Here is an 18962-nt window from a genome sequence, read left to right on the forward strand (position 1 = left end):
AACAGTTGCAGTACAGGTTAAAAGTTTACAGTTTTACTACTTTTTACATCCAGTGCCAGCATCTTGGATCGCTAACTTGTGGTATGTAAATCTGCTCTGACTTTCCAAGTGTGAAATCCAAGTTTGGTGGGGCATTCCACAAAGATATTTTGACTGGGAACCCCATTAAATCACCTTGACCCAGCTGAATGTGGACATTTTAAAGACGCTAACAAAGACAAAGTGGCTGAAGATAAGCTATTCATTGCTCAGAGGTAACCACAAGCTCTGCTTTTTTAGTAAGGTAAAATCTCATTTCAGTTAATTATCTGTGTAGCCTATAACATGCTGTAATTTGTGAGAAATTTAGTTTAGTAACTTTTTTATCATGATAATACTAATAGGCATTGAAGAACATTTTCGTTTTACTTGTATGTATATGCTCTCAGTTATAGTTCTTAGAATAAAAATTATAATCTGCAAAATTCAGACATACATAGATAAATAAGTCAGAAATTGGAATTGGCCAAGACAACTGCAGTTTGTGTCAACTCTTACTCGCTGGAGAAGAAGAAGGACTTGCAGAAGGACAGGAAAAAGTACAAATGGCACAGCAAAACCTACACGTGGAAATATTTAAAAAAAAGTGCAGCTATTGTGATGGCGCCACCCTGACTCCTTGATTAAAAAAAGGTATAAGAGTCAGGTATGGAAATACTGTGCAATTTATCATACTGCAAAATCAGCTATGTTTCGCAATGGCTACTGTTATACAAAAGCTTAGGCTAACATTATGTAATGATCATCATACCTCATAGTAACGTTACAAGGCTACTCTGCAACCATCCTAACATTTTAATCTGTGTCATGTCAACAAACTATAATGGTAAAATTTTAAATAACTGGTCTGCCATCACTGTGTCAGAGATGGGATAATCACTCTGTTTTTGTTGTTTGTTTGTATTTTTTTAAACCATGGTATTAAATTGGGTGTAGAGAAGTAAGTATGTGATTCTATGTGCGTTAGTATCATCTGCTAAATTTCTGGTATTGGAACATCCCTAATCATAGCAATTTTGTAAGCAGATTAGCTTTTAGCTATAAAAATCAAGAGACACACTAGCTGTTTCATTCTAGCTGCAACTGCATGTCTCATTTGCAGTCGCTCAAATGCCCACTCCAAAAACGAGTACGGACAAATAGGCCCCTGTTTGCCTGCTAGGCTTCACCACAGTTCACTGTATTCACGTAACTAGACCAGTCAACCATGTTTGTGTTGTTGGTGCTTTTTGGAGCATTTGTAATGCAATTATTTTGCACATAACATTACCTGCTCTGATATTTTTAGCAAAAAGAGAACCCAAATGCCAGATAGAGAAAAACAAAAGTTATTTTGATGCACTTGCAGAGGGTGAACAAAAAATACAGCATGCCGTCAGAAAAAAGAAGAGCCTGAGAAACACCAGCAAAGAATGCACGGGTAAAACACAAATGAGGGTTTAAAACAATATGACAAATCAATATGCACATTCGGGGTGATTCAAAACGAGATACAAGTAGAAACGATCCAAACTTACTGTGTCGTTAACTGTACCAACTCTTCTACCAACTATTTAGAGAGTCAGTGCTCCAGTTTGTGAGTTTTTGTGATGAATGAATTTCTATTATTACTTTTTTATATGCTAGCAGTAATTACAGTTAACAAAATATGATCATACACGCTGGAAAAAAAACAATATAGCAATGAGAAAAAAAGGCCAAACTGGAATCATAAATCAGAAGTTCATAAACATGTTGGTGACATTATGGTGGCTACATCCAGCTGTCCAATCTTATTGCTAAATAACAATGACTAGCAGTTAGTTTGTATCTTACAATGCCATAAACAGATAAAAGTATTTATCTTCTCACTACTGGTGTTAACAAAATTATGTCATCTTTTACACATGAGGGGTGTAGTTGTTTTTAAAGGGATAAATCTGAGATGTTGTTTAATGTTGAGTAAAATATTTTTCTTTAAAAAAAATGTTATGCCCTAAATTGAAAATTAGAACCTGCTTTCTAAGAATATTGAAGAACATGTTCTTCAGAGAGACAAATCACACCGTCAGTGTGTGACATTTGATTTTCTCCATGTGTCTCAGTGTGTCTGCGCCCAGACAATGTTCTTTTCACAGGAACACAAACAAAAAATCCAATAGTGTCTGAGTGACAAGTGAGACACTTGAATAGGAGCCCAATGAGGCTACATATTGATCCGCAGGGGGAGACAATTACAAGATGTGCTGCAATTACATTTTCCCAATCTCATGTTCTCAACATGCAGACACTAATTTGGTTTTTACGAGCAACAAACTGAGGAGCAATACTGACAAGCAATTACAGAATAGCTTGAAATTTACACACAAGAATATTCTCTTTTGTGTGTGTTGTCAGGAAACAGGTGATGAGGATAACTGGACCTAGGGTTACCTAGGTCCTGATTTTTATAATGATGAAAATTAGAGCTTTGAGTGCTCAGATTGAGTAGAAAGGTGCTTAATACATGTCAGTCCATTTACCATTTAACTGACTGTTACTAACATTATTGGAAATTTACATTTGCAACCACCCAAAAAATGTGTGTACTAGTGTATCTCAAAAAATGAGAACTGTTGTAAAAAAAGTTGCTTTTCCACTCAAAACTCCCAAATTCTACATATTATATTTTTATTATGCATTAAGTGAACGACTTTTTTTTCATTTAAATTTTGATGAAGCGCCTCAGAAACAGCTTCCTGAACTCAAAGAGTCTAAAGTGTGCAGTCCACCCATATCTTGAGCTAATTAAGCATAATTCATATCACTGATCAGATTCACGGAGGCCCCACCCACAGGCCCTAAAAGATCCACTGCAAGTGTCAGATACCAAGAGAACCCTAGAGGTCTGGTACCCAATGGCTGTGTCCCAATTCAGGGTCTGCACGCTTGAAGTACGCATTTTAAGTGCGATTACGTCACCGCCACGCGACGACGGCTGTCCCAATTCGAAGTGTACTTCAAATGCATACTCCAAATGCACCGTCGATTTCCCCAAATATCAAGCGTGGTCCGGTGCATGCTTCGTGGTCCCATATATCCCACAATTCATAGCGCGGCGGTGGGTGTGGATAATTTTGCCGCAAAACACGGCAGAAGGGAGCGGCCGAAGAGTGAACTGTCAAAAGTAAGTACTGAATATGATGTCACTTATTTATGTGCAAATGTTTAATAACGAAGAACATTAAAACATTACTGTTGGCCACATGTCGGCAAAGTTGTGTGATATTAGTGATGTTTGTACTTTCAGTGTTAACTTGGTTTTAAAGCATATATATACAGTGGGGCAAAAAAGTATTTAGTCAGCCACCGATTGTGCAAGTTCCCCCACTTAAAATGATGACAGAGGTCAGTAATTTGCACCAGAGGTACACTTCAACTGTGAGAGACAGAATGTGAAAAAAAAATCCATGAATTCACATGGTAGGATTTGTAAAGAATTTATTCGTAAATTAGGGTGGAAAATAAGTATTTGGTCACCTCAAACAAGGAAAATCTCTGGCTCTCACAGACCTGTAACGTCTTCTGTAAGAAGCTTTTCTGTCCCCCACTCGTTACCTGTATGAATGGCACCTGTTTGAACTCATCATCTGTATCAAAGACACCTGTCCACAGCCTCAAACAGTCAGACTCCAAACTCCGCCATGGCCAAGACCAAAGAGCTTTCGAAGGACACCAGGAAAAGTATTGTAGACCTGCACCAGACTGGGAAGAGTGAATCTACAATAGGCAAGCAGCTTGGTGTGAAAAAATCAACTGTGGGAGCAATCATCAGGAAATGGAAGACATACAAGACCACTGATAATCTCCCTCGATCTGGGGCTCCACGCAAGATCTCATCCCGTGGGGTCAAAATGATCATGAGAACGGTGAGCAAAGATCCCAGAACCACACGGGGGGACCTGGTGAATGACCTGCAGAGAGCTGGGACCAAAGTAACAAAGGTCACCATCAGTAACACACTACAACGGCAGGGAATCAAATCCCGCAGTGCCAGACGTGTTCCGCTGCTGAAGCCAGTGCATGTCCAGGCCCGTCTGAAGTTTGCCAGAGAGCACATGGATGATACAGCAGAGGATTGGGAGAATGTCATGTGGTCAGATGAAACCAAAGTAGAACTTTTTGGTATAAACTCAACTCGTCGTGTTTGGAGGAAGAAGAATACTGAGTTGCATCCCAAGAACACCATACCTACTGTGAAGCATGGGGGTGGAAACATCATGCTATGGGGCTGTTTTTCTGCCAAGGGGACAGGACGACTGATCCGTGTCAAGGACAGAATGAATGGGGCCATGTATCGTGAGATTTTGAGCCAAAACCTCCTTCCATCAGTGAGAACTTTGAAGATGAAACGAGGCTGGGTCTTCCAACATGACAATGATCCAAAACACACCGCCCGGGCAACAAAGGAGTGGCTCCGTAAGAAGCATTTGAAAGTCCTGGAGTGGCCTAGCCAGTCTCCAGACCTCAACCCCATAGAAAATCTGTGGCGGGAGTTGAAAGTCCGTGTTGCTCGGCGACAGCCCCAAAACATCACTGCTCTCGAGAAGATCTGCATGGAGGAATGGGCCAAAATACCAGCTACTGTGTGTGCAAACCTGGTATAGACCTATAGTAAATGTTTGACCTCTGTTATTGCCAACAAAGGTTATGTTACAAAGTATATAGTTGTATTTTTGTTATTGACCAAATACTTATTTTCCACCCTGATTTACGAATAAATTCTTTACAAATCCTACCATGTGGATTCATGGATTTTTTTTTCACATTCTGTCTCTCACAGTTGAAGTGTACCTCTGGTGCAAATTACTGACCTCTGTCATCATTTTAGGTGGGGGACCTTGCACAATCGGTGGCTGACTAAATACTTTTTTGCCCCACTGTATCTATATATAGATAGATAGAGATATATCTCATGATAATCTGACAATACTATAATATTGGTCATTTTATATTTACATTACCACAGTGAGATGATTTTAGTCTCATGAACAACATTAGCTAATTGTTATTTACTAACTAATCTTGAAATGACTGTTCAGTACAGAAGTGAAGCCCAACAATCGTGTTTTACAGTCCTGTGGTCTCAGCCTCAGATACTCAACTAATCAAAGTGATGTCATGACAAAAATGAATGACCAAAAAAACTTTTTTCTCTCTCTCCTTCATTTCTGTCAAACAAAGCTGTATGAAACATTTCTCCCGGTTAGTATCATGGTTGCTAGGCAACCTGAACAGCGCGACGAAGGCAAGACCGTCCCATTTCACAAGCCTCTCACTTCCGCACTTCTCGTACTTATAGTACGCACCGTACGTAGTACGCGTAGTGCGCGTACTTCAAGCGTGTAGACCCTGAATTGGGACACAGCCAATTCAGGGTCTGCAGCCTTAAAGGCCGCATTTTAAGGCCGATTACGTCACAGCAACGCGACAAAGGCTGTCCCAATCCAAAGGCTGCTCGAAATGCGGCCCTCAAATGCGTCCTTCATTTCCCTGAATTTTAAGGACGTGTAGACTTCGTGACCCAACATATCCCAGAATGCATAGCGCGGCGGTGGGTGTGGATAATGTTGCCGGAAAAAAAAACAGTGGATGAGGGGCACCCGAAGAGTAAACTTTAAGTAAGTACTGAATATTATGTCACTTATTTATGTGCAAATGTTTACTAACGAAGAACATTAAAACATTACTGTTGGCCACATGTCGGCAAAGTTATGTGACATTAGTGACGTTTGTACTAACTTGGTTTTAAAGCCTTTACTTTAAAATATACGCTGTTCAATAGCTGAGCTTAATCTTACAGAGAATGATCAAAGCTCATGTAGAAAGAAACAAACAAATGAACAAAAGATTTTCTCCTTCATTTCTGTCAAACAATGCTGTATGAAACGTTTCCAGATGTTAGTATCATGGTTGCTAGGCAACCTGGGCAGCGCGACGGAGGCTAGACCGTCCCATTTCACAAGCCTCGCACTTCCGGCCTTAATGGTCTTTGAGTACGCGGCCCTTGTGGACCGTTAAAGCTGCGTACTTTAAGGCTGCAGACCCTGAATTGGGATACAGCCAATGTTCCCTCTAAGCTGCGCGCGTGCGCAATTGCACACTGCTGGCACGGTCTCTGCGCACAGAAAAAAAATCTAACCTGAATTGAAATTAAAACTTTAACAATTCTGTTTTGCAGTGTTAGTCAGTAAGTGACTGGCTGCTCCCGTATGGGATTAGAACGATGCCACCTTATCCCATAGTCCAGCCAATGATGCGATTCACATTCGTATATACGCAGCTAATCAACGTCGTTGACAGGCTATGACAGCGTCCTTATGTGCCGACACCGGTGTTTTAGCTAGCAAAGCGGCTGATGTGGAGTGAAGCCACATTAATGACAACGTGTACAACCATTGGAGATGTGAGCAGGACAGACGGAGCAATTGATGGAAAAAGTGTGGACTTTATACCAGTTTGTAAATTGAGTTGATAGGCCACGTAAAACCAGAGTTATGATAAAAATATCTGCAATGTTTGGTTTTCTTCCTGAATACTATCGTTGTTTATATTTACTGAGGGAAGAAACGGTAAAAATGGTGTTTTATAAGGAAAACGCTCTCTGCCTGTGAGCAAAGTTGAAACCAAAAAAACCAACCCTTTCCTATTCGTCGAAAAATGTACCATGTCGACCAATCAAAAGATGATATGGCAACATGGTATTTAGTTGTTTAGGAAGGGGGAAGTTTTAGGAGTGACGCGGTGTTTTGAGATGTGAGAGGTTCGCCATGTTTAGTGCAAATCTTGTGTAGTTAGTGTGTAGTGTAGTCAATAGTTTTCTTGTGTGCGTCAGAACAATGAGGCGACTGCTGAATGTTACAGGTGTTACAGGAGTGACACATCTCCTGTTGTCAGGCCTGCAGGTATCAGGCTGTTGTTCTCCTTTATCTCATAGTGGACAGAAATAATTTTTTGGAGTGGCACAAATAATTTGTGTGGCATCAAATTTGATGCAGAACAGCTGATTGTTCTGTAAATAGTTTGAAATGTTTATTTTAAAAAAACGTCTTGGCTGCATTTTTAGGTAAACAGCTGCAAAAAACTTTGTTTACAAAACTCAGTTACTTTTTTGAAGAAGTAACTATATAATTAATTGCCCAACATTGGTCATTATATACTGTATTTTGCAGACAGAGAGTTACAGGACTCGCTCCCAGACCACAGACTCATAATACAAGTCAGAGCTTTATATATATATATATATATATAAAAAGAAAAATTAAGTTGTGTTTTGGAGTTCAAGTTATTTTTACTTCCAATAGTGTGAACATACTACACAGGTCAATGACTAGATTTTTTTTTAATTTTCATTGTAAGTGGGCTAAAGCAGTTAATTAAAAGTAGTCTAACATAAATGCAAATGCTGTAATTTGATTATTTTAATAAACCATGTAACTTGGATGGATTCGATGCTGGTGTGACCACAGTGCACACGTCTGCTGTTGCTCACAGTAGTCCAAGGGACCGCTCAGGGAGTTTGTGTGTTCGCTCAGACACATGAAAAATTAGAGGGAACATTGCTGGTACCCATTACCTGGTTCATAAAGCAGGTGGTCTTAATTTGATGTTTCATTGCTACAAAGGTCAGAGCAGGTTTAATATGCTTTGAAAGTTTGGTGTGCAATAATTAAAATAGCCTTCTTCATGTTTAGTTTCCACTCTAGGATCAGTAACCAGCCCTCTACTTGACCAATTCCAGGAAATGACTACTCCCTGCCAAGAAACAGTCTGGAACACAACCCACCATAAATCAGCAATGAGCGTTTTAATTCTTCTGCTTTATATGAGCTAAACACCAAAGATATAATATGTAAAATACTGAGCTTTACAGCTGCTGTCTTCATTCTACGCTGAGTTAGAACTGGCTGGAAGGCAGTGTTGTAGCTGTGCATGTGCAATACAGACATGTGAGTTGTATCAGTTTCCCATGTGATTCTATCTATAGCAACTTCCTTAAAGGGGCAGTGCCCTCAAAAGGATAGCAAATCATTTTAAAGTTGTAAATTTCCTTTCACGCAATCGTTAAATATACCATCAGGCAGACAGATAATTTTGTCAGTCAAGCAGTGAACAAAAAAACAGAGGACCTCATAAGCCTACCCTAAATCCTTCAATTAAAATATATCACAAACAGAGAAAAGGGCTTTCCAGGTGTGCAAACATCAATCAGCTGAATGCACTTTTCACACAGCCAACGTCAGCATTTGTAACATTAACACACCTGACATTTCTCATGACTTTAGCTGCCACACACAAGGCAAACACAGAGGCGCAGGCATGCAGAAATGCACTTATTACATGTTGTCCATCGAATGATTGAATCAGACCGCACACACCACAGGCTCTGTTGTTTGCACAGCTGGACAGAGAAAGTGGTTATCTAGGATTGAAGCCATAATGAAGCTAAATTGCAAGAGAAGGTGAGGATTTATTCACATATGGACTGTTCACATACGTTGACGGATATATTTAGAACACAGCAGGTGCAATGAGTCCTAGAAATGTATTTATGAGATTGAACGCACCACTTAAATTCAATTTAGTTTTATTTCTAGAGCACCGATTGACAACAGCAGTTGCCTCAAGGGGCTTTAAATTGTAGAATAAAGATCCTGCAATATTAGAGGGAAAACCCCAGCAATCAGACAGCACCCTATGAGCAAGCACTTAGCAACAGTGGGAAGAAAACAGGGTCCGGGGTATCATTAGAAGGCACAGCATGATTTTTACTGCTATGCAGATGATATCCAGCTTTATTTTTCCATGAAGCCAAATGATAAGCACCAATTAGTTAAACTGCAGGAATGTCTTAAAGACAAAGATCTGGATGACCTCTAACCGGTCGCAGCAGATGGGTGCTCCTCCCTGAGCCTGGTTCTGCTGGAGGTTTCTTCCTGTTGAAAGGGAGTTTTTCCTTCCCACTCTCAACTTAGTGTTTGGTCATAGGGGGTTGTTTGATTGATGGGGTTTCGCTGAATTATTGTAGGGTCTTTAATACTAAGCGCCTTGAGGTGACTGATGTTGTGATTGGTGCTATAAAATAACATTTAATTTAATTTAACTGAATACTTAGGATATCAGGGTCAGTAAAAATGTAAAAAGTGAAAGTCTATCACAGTTTTGATATACTTCATTTGGGTTTTTTGTTTGTTTTTCTTCTACTTCACAATTTACTGTCTCTAACCCAACTGTTTTAATTTTAATGTAACTTGCTGCAACACTGTAACATCATGAAACAGGTGAATTTTGGTTATCTTCGAGTGATTTTACATTAGGTATTTCAGGTCTTCTTGCTAAAAGTTCACCATCTGCAATTAGGAATTTATGGTAAATGGTAAATGGCCTGTATTTATATAGCGCTTTACTAGTCCCTAAGGACCCCAAAGCGCTTTACATATCCAGTCATCCACCCATTCACACACACATTCACACACTGGTGATGGCAAGCTACATTGTAGCCACAGCCACCCTGGGGAGCACTGACTCTTATATACAAGAGTTTTATCTTTTTTATATCACTGTTATCTCATTGGTGGACGTAGGACGTAGAATTTAGAGACTTTTGGTGAATTTAAAGCTCAGCTCTCACTCATGTCACAGTTATCTTTACAGAGAACATAAGTTATCACTTACGTCCTCCGGAAAGATGCCATCCTCTGCCATCACCAGGATTGCACTTACTAAAATCCTTTAACTAAATTGTATCTGGTAATGCCTTTAGTGCAATGCAGTGCAATGGAAACTTTCCATCTCGTGTTACCTCTCGTGTTACCTGTAAATTGTAAATATTGTAAAACTTTTCTTCTGTCATTTAATGGTCGGGCATTGTACAGCTACAAGCATTTCACCCCCATGTCATACTGTGTATGGTTGTGTGTGTGTGACAAATAAAATTTGAATTTGAATTTTTACCTGCTGGCAGGATGACCACATCATTCAGCATTCTTACTTGAAAGTAGAGCAGGGCGATATGGCCAAAAATATTTATCACGATATATATTTGAAAATTTGCGATAACGATATAACTGACGATATAATTGATGCGAGACAAAATACAACTCCACAACATTACTAGCGCAAAAAGACAACCTTCCATTTATTTTCACTTAAACAAGAAGCTGGTTTTTATGTACATTAAAGCTTTATAAAAATGTAACAGTGCAAATGCAAATTCCTTGCTGAGAGTTTAACCAAAAGGCATTTCCAGTAGAAATGGGCTGACATATCCTGAGCATAACCATGTATAATAGCCACTGAAGTTAAAAAGAGGTGCTTTGCAACATTAAACTGCAGTGTGCAGTGCGTATTTTTCGGACCATAAGGTGCACGGGATTATAAGGCACATTAAGTGAAACAAAGCAGTCAGATAAATCAAACTTTATTAAACTCATTCTTCTTGCTTCCTCCACTTCTGTACCATTGATTCATTAATGTTGAATTCTCTGGCAGCTGCTCTATTCCCATGTTGTTGCAGTATATTAATGACTAACCTTGTATTGTGGATGGATAATCTCAGTTGTTCTCCTGACTGAAGTTTGGTCCGTTTACAGCATCCTGCCATGCGACTGCATTTGTCTCTAACTATCAGGAACCTTAACGTTAACTTTTATATGTGGAAAAGTGTTAGTGTTCCTCCTCCAGCTTCACTGTTTATGTTATGCTAACATAGCTGTATCGCCAGTGTTGCCAACTCCTCAGTAAGGAAAATCGCTATTGGCTGTCCTAAAAGTCGCTAGAAGTCGCTAAATGACGTCATCGCCCAATTTGCATAATTGGTCATGCTAATCTAATTGTAACCTATGTTGTTGTTGAGAGAAATAACATCGTGGAAGAGACATAAAGTGAGTAAAAAACGTCCTAAATGCATTTAGAGTTTATTTAGAACTACAAATTAAATTTCTTTTAGTAATTATTGTTTTTTAATGTCACAATTCCAACCCTACTCCTTTACCCGGGCTTGGACCGGCAAAAGTGACCCGAAATAGGCACTCTGGTGGAGTTACTTTGTGTGTGTGTGTTTATAAGTAGTTTTAAACCTTGTGATCCACAAAACAGCATAAGAGTAAAAGAGTAAAAGAAGAACTGACTGCGTTACAGCACCCGCTGCTTGTTGAGAGTAAAAGCGATAAGCGCTTTCACGTCTTTTTCTGAAAATTCGCTAAATATATCGACAAAGTCGCTAAGTTGGCAACACTGTGTGTCGCTAGCGATCACGGAGCACATCATTATATACCAGCTAGCCCAACTTCAGTAACCCTACAAACGTCACTGCTGTTTAGTTTCCTGTCTTCATTTATGTTGGAAGTGATAGCAGAGCTGTACGTTTGAATTTTTTCAGAAATCTCTCAGTCAGAACATGCTATATCATGCTTAGGTAACTAGCGAAACTAGCGAGCTAACTTCCGCTAGCTTCCTGCTAACTTCTAACTCCGTTAAATGTAATAAATTTTGTTTTCATGGATGCCTGGAAGTTAAACTTCATAGTTACACCTGGTAAAGCAGCAATGCTGATCGTTTTATTAAAGATGAAAGAATTTAGACAGTTTTTAACTCTCAGTGATGCTGCAGTGTTGTTTGACCTGAAGCATACGGAGTTTAGCACCCAGATTACTCCCAGATTTAAGAGCATCTTAGTCCGACAAATACGACAATAACAACGGCCGCTTGCATGTTCTGCAAAAAAATGCGCTTTGTCGTGTATCTGACGGACAAACACCAAACCAGTTCCACATCACTGAAGTTGCACCATTTTTACAAACCAATTCTGGTTCATCTGTCATCGGCCATGTGCGTATGAAAACAAAGGCACTGTGCATGCGCGTTTTTCTCATATTCTATCGCGATATTTCATTTTCCTATCGTTGCTTAACATTATGCCGGTATTACCGTGAACGGTATAATATGGCCCAGCCCTAACTGAAAGTGTCTTGTCTTGTGCTCAAACAGACTCCAAGTACAATATCATGCAAGATACCAAATGTCTGGAAGATCACTGCAATCAAGAAGGCCATTCTAACCAGGCCCTATGAGGAGAAGGAGAACTGGTTCATGTGCTGCTATGGCCCACTGATATTTATCTATGATCACAAAATTTAGCATAAAATAAATAATTTAAGAAAGTGGGGGTGTTTCTCAATTTAAGCTCACAGATATGCATGCACATCAGCATGCATCAACTCCACTGTCACCAATGGAATATAATTCTATAGGAAGTACTGTGCTGAGTAAAGCAGAAAAATCATATTTTGAATCATTATTGTATGGAGGTCATATGTCAGAGGCCACATTTTGAAAAAATCAGCACAGATATTACAATAAAAACAGAACTTTATGAAAGTGGTTGACCCAGAGTCATGTAGACATTGAGAGCCTCAGTAAACCATCCATCAATGCCTCATCGGGTAAGTTACAATAAAACCTTCACCAAACTAACAGATGCCAAAACTAAGGATGTTTCCTCTATATTTTAATTTTAGCTAGTTTTCAAAGATTACAAAAGTGTTTCCCAGTTATTTTTTAATTTAACTTAAACCTTGTTTTCAGTTTAGTGTTAGTTAACTATGATAAACTTGTACAGAACAACAAACCTGTGAGAACTAGAGTGTGTCTCGCAAAGGCTAAATGAAAACAACACACCCATAAACACAGACATACATTTCAGCTAGGGCTGCCACAAATGATTATTTTGATAGTCGACTAGTCACCGATTATTTTTGCGATTAGTCGACTAATCAGATCATCATCCATTGGACATAAAACGTACAGCTTATTGCACCAGCATGCATCTGCTCTTATATAACTATCATTAGCTTACAGCTTTAAGTGTTTAAGGTATGTGCTAACTAAAAATAAAGACAAGATGATACTTTATTAAATTTTAATGAAATTTGCAGATTGTTTCGGTGAAGTTTAATAAACTCCTTGCTATCTAAAATATAACGGGACACCGCAGTATATTCTCGAGTATCTCACACTTCTGATAATCAGTTGTCTGCTTGACTTTTTTCAGCTGTGTAAAAACTATAACGTTGATCTCAGCCAAACTGATTTACTCAGGAACAAATAAAATACTAAAAAAAAAGCCAAACAATAACATTTTGAAGTTATCTAAGTGACTTATATATGTTTAACCTGAGTAGTGAAAAACGGCGGTGGGTTTGAAAACGATTTGCCGGGAGTCCGGTGTTCTCACGGGCTCTAGTGAGCCTTGCCCCCGGCTAGCTATCGAGCTGGTGGGTAACAGACGTCTCTGAAAACTTTTGAAAATATGTGGTGTCTTGATAAACTGAGCAGATATGTGAGGTTTACACAGCTACATTCTCGCCTAAAAACATGTTAAACGTTTATTTTGTGACCCAGAAAGAATAATAAGAGTAATAGTAAAACTAACTAGCTGCCGCCATTGTTGGAAACTGAGCTGGGCTGCGCTATGAATTCTGGGACAGAGCTACTTCTTCTTCTTTGGGGTTTAACGGCAGCTGGCATCCTTGTACATGCAGTGCTGCCATCTTCTGTTTCAGTCCGTTATTACACTCTTAAGTCCCACTACTTATTCCTGCCTCTTTTGTGATCTTACAAAGCTTCAAACAATGTGTCGACTATTAAATCAGTCGTCGACGATTTTGACAGTCGACGTAATCGTGACTAGTCGACTAATCGTGGCAGCCCTAATTTCAGCTGAATCATTTCTATTTGTATTAGAGAGGGAACTGTAGTTATTATACAACCACAATGCTACAGTCAAACTATCATTCAAATAAAGCCTGCATCATTAAATATGAGGCTCCTTATCCGATCTATTCAATTTGTGACAGTAAATCAATAATAAATTTATTGATAATAATATGATAACTTAATACTGTTCCGCTGATATACTGTATGTTCACTCGGATGAATCTGCTTTATTCATTATTCATCACAGTAGGCTAAATCATTCATTGTTAGATGTGAACCTGGCTCTCCTGCTAACCTACTCACCAAGAGGGATATAACTTCTCTCACTGCTGCTGTTTTTTTGTATTTGGGCCACACAGTGCTTATCACAATGGGTGGATGGCAATACTTAATAGATGCACCTTAACCCATTCCTCCATTTTTAGTTAATGGCGACTCACAGGGGATGATTGTACAGAACCCTAAGCTAACCCTGAGCTGTGGTCCTTGCCATCTCGTGTTTCCCAACCACAGATGACGTTAGCTTCTTCCTAAGACGAGGGAGTCACTGGCGAGGCAGCTGATTATTTACTCTATATTTATCATCACAAATTCCATGTAGCATTTCACACATCATTTAAGAAAGTAAGGATGTGCCTCAGTAGAGGTAATAGAGCATGCATCCCCTCTATTGGCACAAATACAACATTGTCACTCGATGACAAATGGTGCACCGAGTGAACCAAAACGATTCACGTCGGCTGGGTAAACCAATGTCTGACCTGCATTCACTTCTAACAAGTATAAAAGCACAACACACCCTCTAAACACAGACAAGCACTTTGGTTGAAAAGCTTTCTATGTTTTGCGCTTTGTTAGCTTAAAATGTTCTTAAAGTATACACAACATGGAAAACTGCACTGAATGGGAATGATTATATTCCCTTCTCGAAGCACACATAAACAGTCACACACCAAGAAAGGACTATTTGTGAAACTACGCTATAGACACGTGCAGGAAGCATGTTGGTTCTTTGTCTGATTATGACATGTATGTTACTTGGACCCTTGCCTGCCCTAATGTGCTCACATGTGTAATTTTATCTTGGGATTTTACAGTCATTTAACTTTACAGCCAGTTCTCCGGGTAAAAGTCCAGCAGAGTTCATTACCACAAAGTGCAGCCAAAGTTTCTCAATCCTCTACTGTGCAGTTTAATGGGGGAAACTATGCTGCACTGCATGACAGCTTTAAGTTAGCTTGGGAGATACAGGCCCTGTGAACCACTTACTTTTGAACTGTCTGTTTTACCACTTCCATCCTCTTTGCTGTTTCACAACCAACTCAAGTTCCCAGTTTGCACTTTATTCCCTTTCTCGCTTCCCTAATCCTGACATATTCTTGTCCACTTTCACAGCTGCTCAGGCAAAACATGAGGAAATCGTCCCTTCCCTGTTATTTCTGCTTATCTGACCCTCCTCCTCCCCCTTCTCCTTTCCTCCACTCCTTTTCCTTGGCATCCTCTCGGCTGCTGATTTGATAACAGGCTGTCACAAGCATTTAATGTTTTCTCAGAAAGTGTTGGCTGCACCTTGAGGGCCACGAACGCACCAGGTCCGTGGTCCTGGCTGGCAGAACAGACAATTGCATTTGCAAGCAAATTAGAGAGACACACATCTTAGTGGAGAGGTGCTGAAGGGGCAGAAAGAGCACTCTCCCTCTTCCTCCTGTTTCATATGTGCTTTGATTGGACAGTGATTGTTATATGTGGCCCTCATTGTAACCCTGCAAAGGGCAGCAGTACAAACAAACGGTGTAATTACAAGAACCTAATGTGGGAAAGTGAGGAAAGTCAGAGCAGGGGGAAGCCAGCAGGGTCTTCTGGTGTTGTTGCATTTTCTCTGTAGCATTTGTTTTTGTCTGTGTGACTGGTATTTGAACTGACACTGACCTAAATTCTTTAGTGCCTGACAGCAGACATGCAGGCAGGCAGGCAGGCAGGCAGGCAGTCGATGGAACTGTCAGACTAACAGAGAGTGAGGCAGCGGTCAGGCATGGGGAACAGAAAGGACAGAGGTTCACTCACATCGGGAAAAACAACTTCAGTCACCGCACCAACGCCACAGATGCTAAAATCCTGCCCTGAAGTTTTGCACCTGCCAACCTGACTGCTCATTTGCAGGAGTGTGTGTCTGAAAGTTGTGTAGCTGCATCGAAACAGCCGGGAACAACAGGGATTCAAAGTTTTGACGTTACACCACATACAGCAGCGGTCCCCAACCCCCGGGCCTCGGACCGGTACCGGTCCGTGAGTCGTTTGGTACCGGGCCGCGAGAGTTGAGGCTCAGGTTTTCAGCGTTATTTTGTTATCGCTTTTATCGTTAACTCGGTTTTCCTGGGTCTTTTCACGTGTGTTATGAATAAATCTTCTTTTTTCGGTACCGGTACTAGTTTTATTTTGTTGTATTTATCCGCGACACCTTAAAGGCCGGTCCGTGAAAATATTGTCGGGCATAAACCGGTCCGCGGCGCAAAAAAGGTTGGGGACCGCTGACATACAGTATGTCAATCAGCGTCTTTGATTCAGAGCTCATTATTCTTACCAGACTTAATGAATTCAAATGTTTTAAATTTAAGACAGGACCTGGTTTAAAACCACTCGCAGTCAACTGCCATCTTCAAAATGTCACGATGGCGAGAAAACATCAAAGACTGGGAGAAAGTCTGCGACCAGTTTCCCACTGAATGGTTTAAGCTGACAACTACATGCAATCTGTTTGTGGTAATATCTCAAAAATGACCAGAATATAACCGACTGAGTCGAGTCCACCACTGCACAGAAACACGCTGTAGCATTCATCACTGCACATGGATCACAATGTGTTGGCAATCTGCCTGCATTTATAAATTAAAGGGTAATTGTTTGCGAACCTTTGCCAGTCTACCTGAGAGGGACTGCACTCAGTCCAAGTTGGACAATTGGAAACAGCTCACTTGGTGAAAGGCAACCTGTTTCCAATCGCCTTGATATGGAAAGTGGTCCTGCTGAAGTTGAGGGTGTTGTACAGTAGGCTCAAACTCTGGGTGATCATCTGGCCACCTCAACCACTCAAAAGCAAAAAAAAAAGAAAAAGAACAATCACCAATTTTTCCTAGTGTGACCGGGCAAGACAGTCAAAAAACAAAAACAAAACAAAAAAACCTGCGGTACTAGAAAGTGGCAGTCCATTCCCTTTATTTTTCTTTCTTTCTTTCCCAATCTTGAATGTTTTTGTGGATTTTATTTTCCATTTTTGTCCAATGGAAATAACCCTACACCCAGCCCAACTTTGAACTATTCAGGCAGTGCAAAACTGACGTGCAACACCAGATAAATACTGGCTACAATACACCATCATATTTGCAGATATTTTGGCCAATACCAGTGCTATGCCAAAAAGTGATCATTTGCAAGAAGTGATTTGGTATCAAGCCAGTCTGAGCCAGAAAGAACATTTCTGTCACAAAGTGACAGCTACAAGCAGTTTTGGGCAAAGCGACTTTTTTAGATCATTTATTTATGAATGTAAATGTTTCACCGACATTAAAAATGTTGTTTTCAAGAGAGGTCTGGCCAAAAAGGCAGCAGAAATTGCAAAACCTATAACGTAACAGTTAGGTAAGGTCTGGATCGGTTATAATGTAGAAGACAGAGTCATAAAGATACGGATTTCCTTACTTTATACATAACCTCTTTGTAAATCCTGCTGACTGCAGACTATTTATCATACATACATAAGCAGAAATACTGGACATAAAATCATTTTTTGACTGATATTCAGCTGATGTATCAGCACATCCCTACCAAATGACACTATGTACAAAGATTTGCATTCTAGGATTGAGAACATTCACTATCCTCATAGTAAAGGTTTCCCTTGTTAGGTAAGAACAGCACACAGCCTGTTTTCTAAGGAGTGTTTAGTACCAGAAGGCGCCCAGTGCATTTCCCTCCCCTCCTATGCATTATTATCATTGTTATTATTATTTATTACTACTGGGGGGGGGGGGATTGCCAACTTGTACTTAAAATGCAAGTGTGCAATATTACACCTATTGCGTCAAATGCAACGTTTGTAATCCACACATCGCGTCATTTTTCACATGGCTGCTGGACTCCTCCTCAGCATCACGGCCAGTCTCCACCTGGATCATAGAGCGAACACAAACCAGCTGCTTTTATCTGTACAATCCAACAACACGGGCCAAGACACATGTCAGCCTTATGGATGCGAGCAACAATCATTTACGCGAACCCCTCCAGCTCACGTCCTCTTACGGTATGTAACACAAAGTATGCGCTGGTTGATTAGCTGTTACTCAACTTGCTCTGCTGTTGCTGCGGTGATACAGAGGTTGACTAGCTGCTGGAGGGGAGGGGAGGCAGCCTCACGGAAGAACACCGTGAAGAAGAAAAACAATACGAATAAAAAAAAACCCTCCATCATTGTCAGCTCTGCACACAGTCAGCTGTGGATACAGGATGTGCCGCGTCTTCTCACACACTCGCTCACGGCCACAGTTGTGTAGTTAACCTTCCACAAAGCGCATCTGACCGCTACCAGCTCTGCTCGGAGCTTTGGCTTTAATCAGTTTATTTGCTCAGCTCGTCCGCGGAGCCTGAACACAAAACTAAAGTTTTCTGACGTGCAGCCTACCTGATATGCCCGCGCCGACCACTATAACATCGTAGGTGTTGCTGGGTGCAGTCATGTTGCTGGGTGGTGTGTCTTCTTTCACCTCTTGGTTGTGTCAGCTCGTTGCCGGACGCAGGGTGCACGGCGGAGAGCATCTGGATTAAAAAGCGCCGGGCAGGCCCACTCCCTGCAGACTCCGCCTACCCATAGTAAAGCGCTGCCCTGTGGGTTTGGAGGGTTAGAGAAAACAATTTATGGAATGAAAAAGAAAAAAAAAAACAAAACAAAAAAAAAAACATAAGAAGAAGAAGAAAGTATAGATTACTTACTATAGACCCATTACAGTTCCGTGGCTCTGTGTGTCTTCTTTTTAGTCCTTTATGCTTTGCAGTAGGCCTAGTTGTAAAAGCACAGATGTCCCTGACTGTGGTGCTGTAACTGTCTGGCCAAAGGCTTATCAGCATATTTCTTATCAGCTTAGTATTATATAATACCAGGGTGTGTACACTGAGTTTTCAAGTTTAACCGTCATCTT

At 40.4% G+C, this 18962-nt stretch overlaps 1 protein-coding gene across 1 annotated transcript in view; it reads right to left on the reverse strand.

Moving 5' to 3' along the window:
• Positions 1–18673, reverse strand: part of LOC146650718 (amine oxidase [flavin-containing]-like) — a 68916-nt gene extending 50243 nt beyond the window's left edge. The window contains exon 1 of the mRNA XM_085383957.1: positions 18449–18673. Within this exon, the coding sequence (XP_085240083.1) occupies positions 18449–18503 (55 nt within the window). The 5' untranslated portion in view covers positions 18504–18673. The remainder of the gene's footprint in view (positions 1–18448) is intronic.
• Between the last annotated feature and the right edge of the window lie 289 nt (positions 18674–18962).

This window comes from Rhamphochromis longiceps, linkage group LG16, assembly GCF_057381845.1.
Source record: "Rhamphochromis longiceps isolate RC_006_pf linkage group LG16, R_longiceps_female_GT1.1, whole genome shotgun sequence".
Classification (NCBI taxonomy): domain Eukaryota; kingdom Metazoa; phylum Chordata; class Actinopteri; order Cichliformes; family Cichlidae; genus Rhamphochromis; species Rhamphochromis longiceps.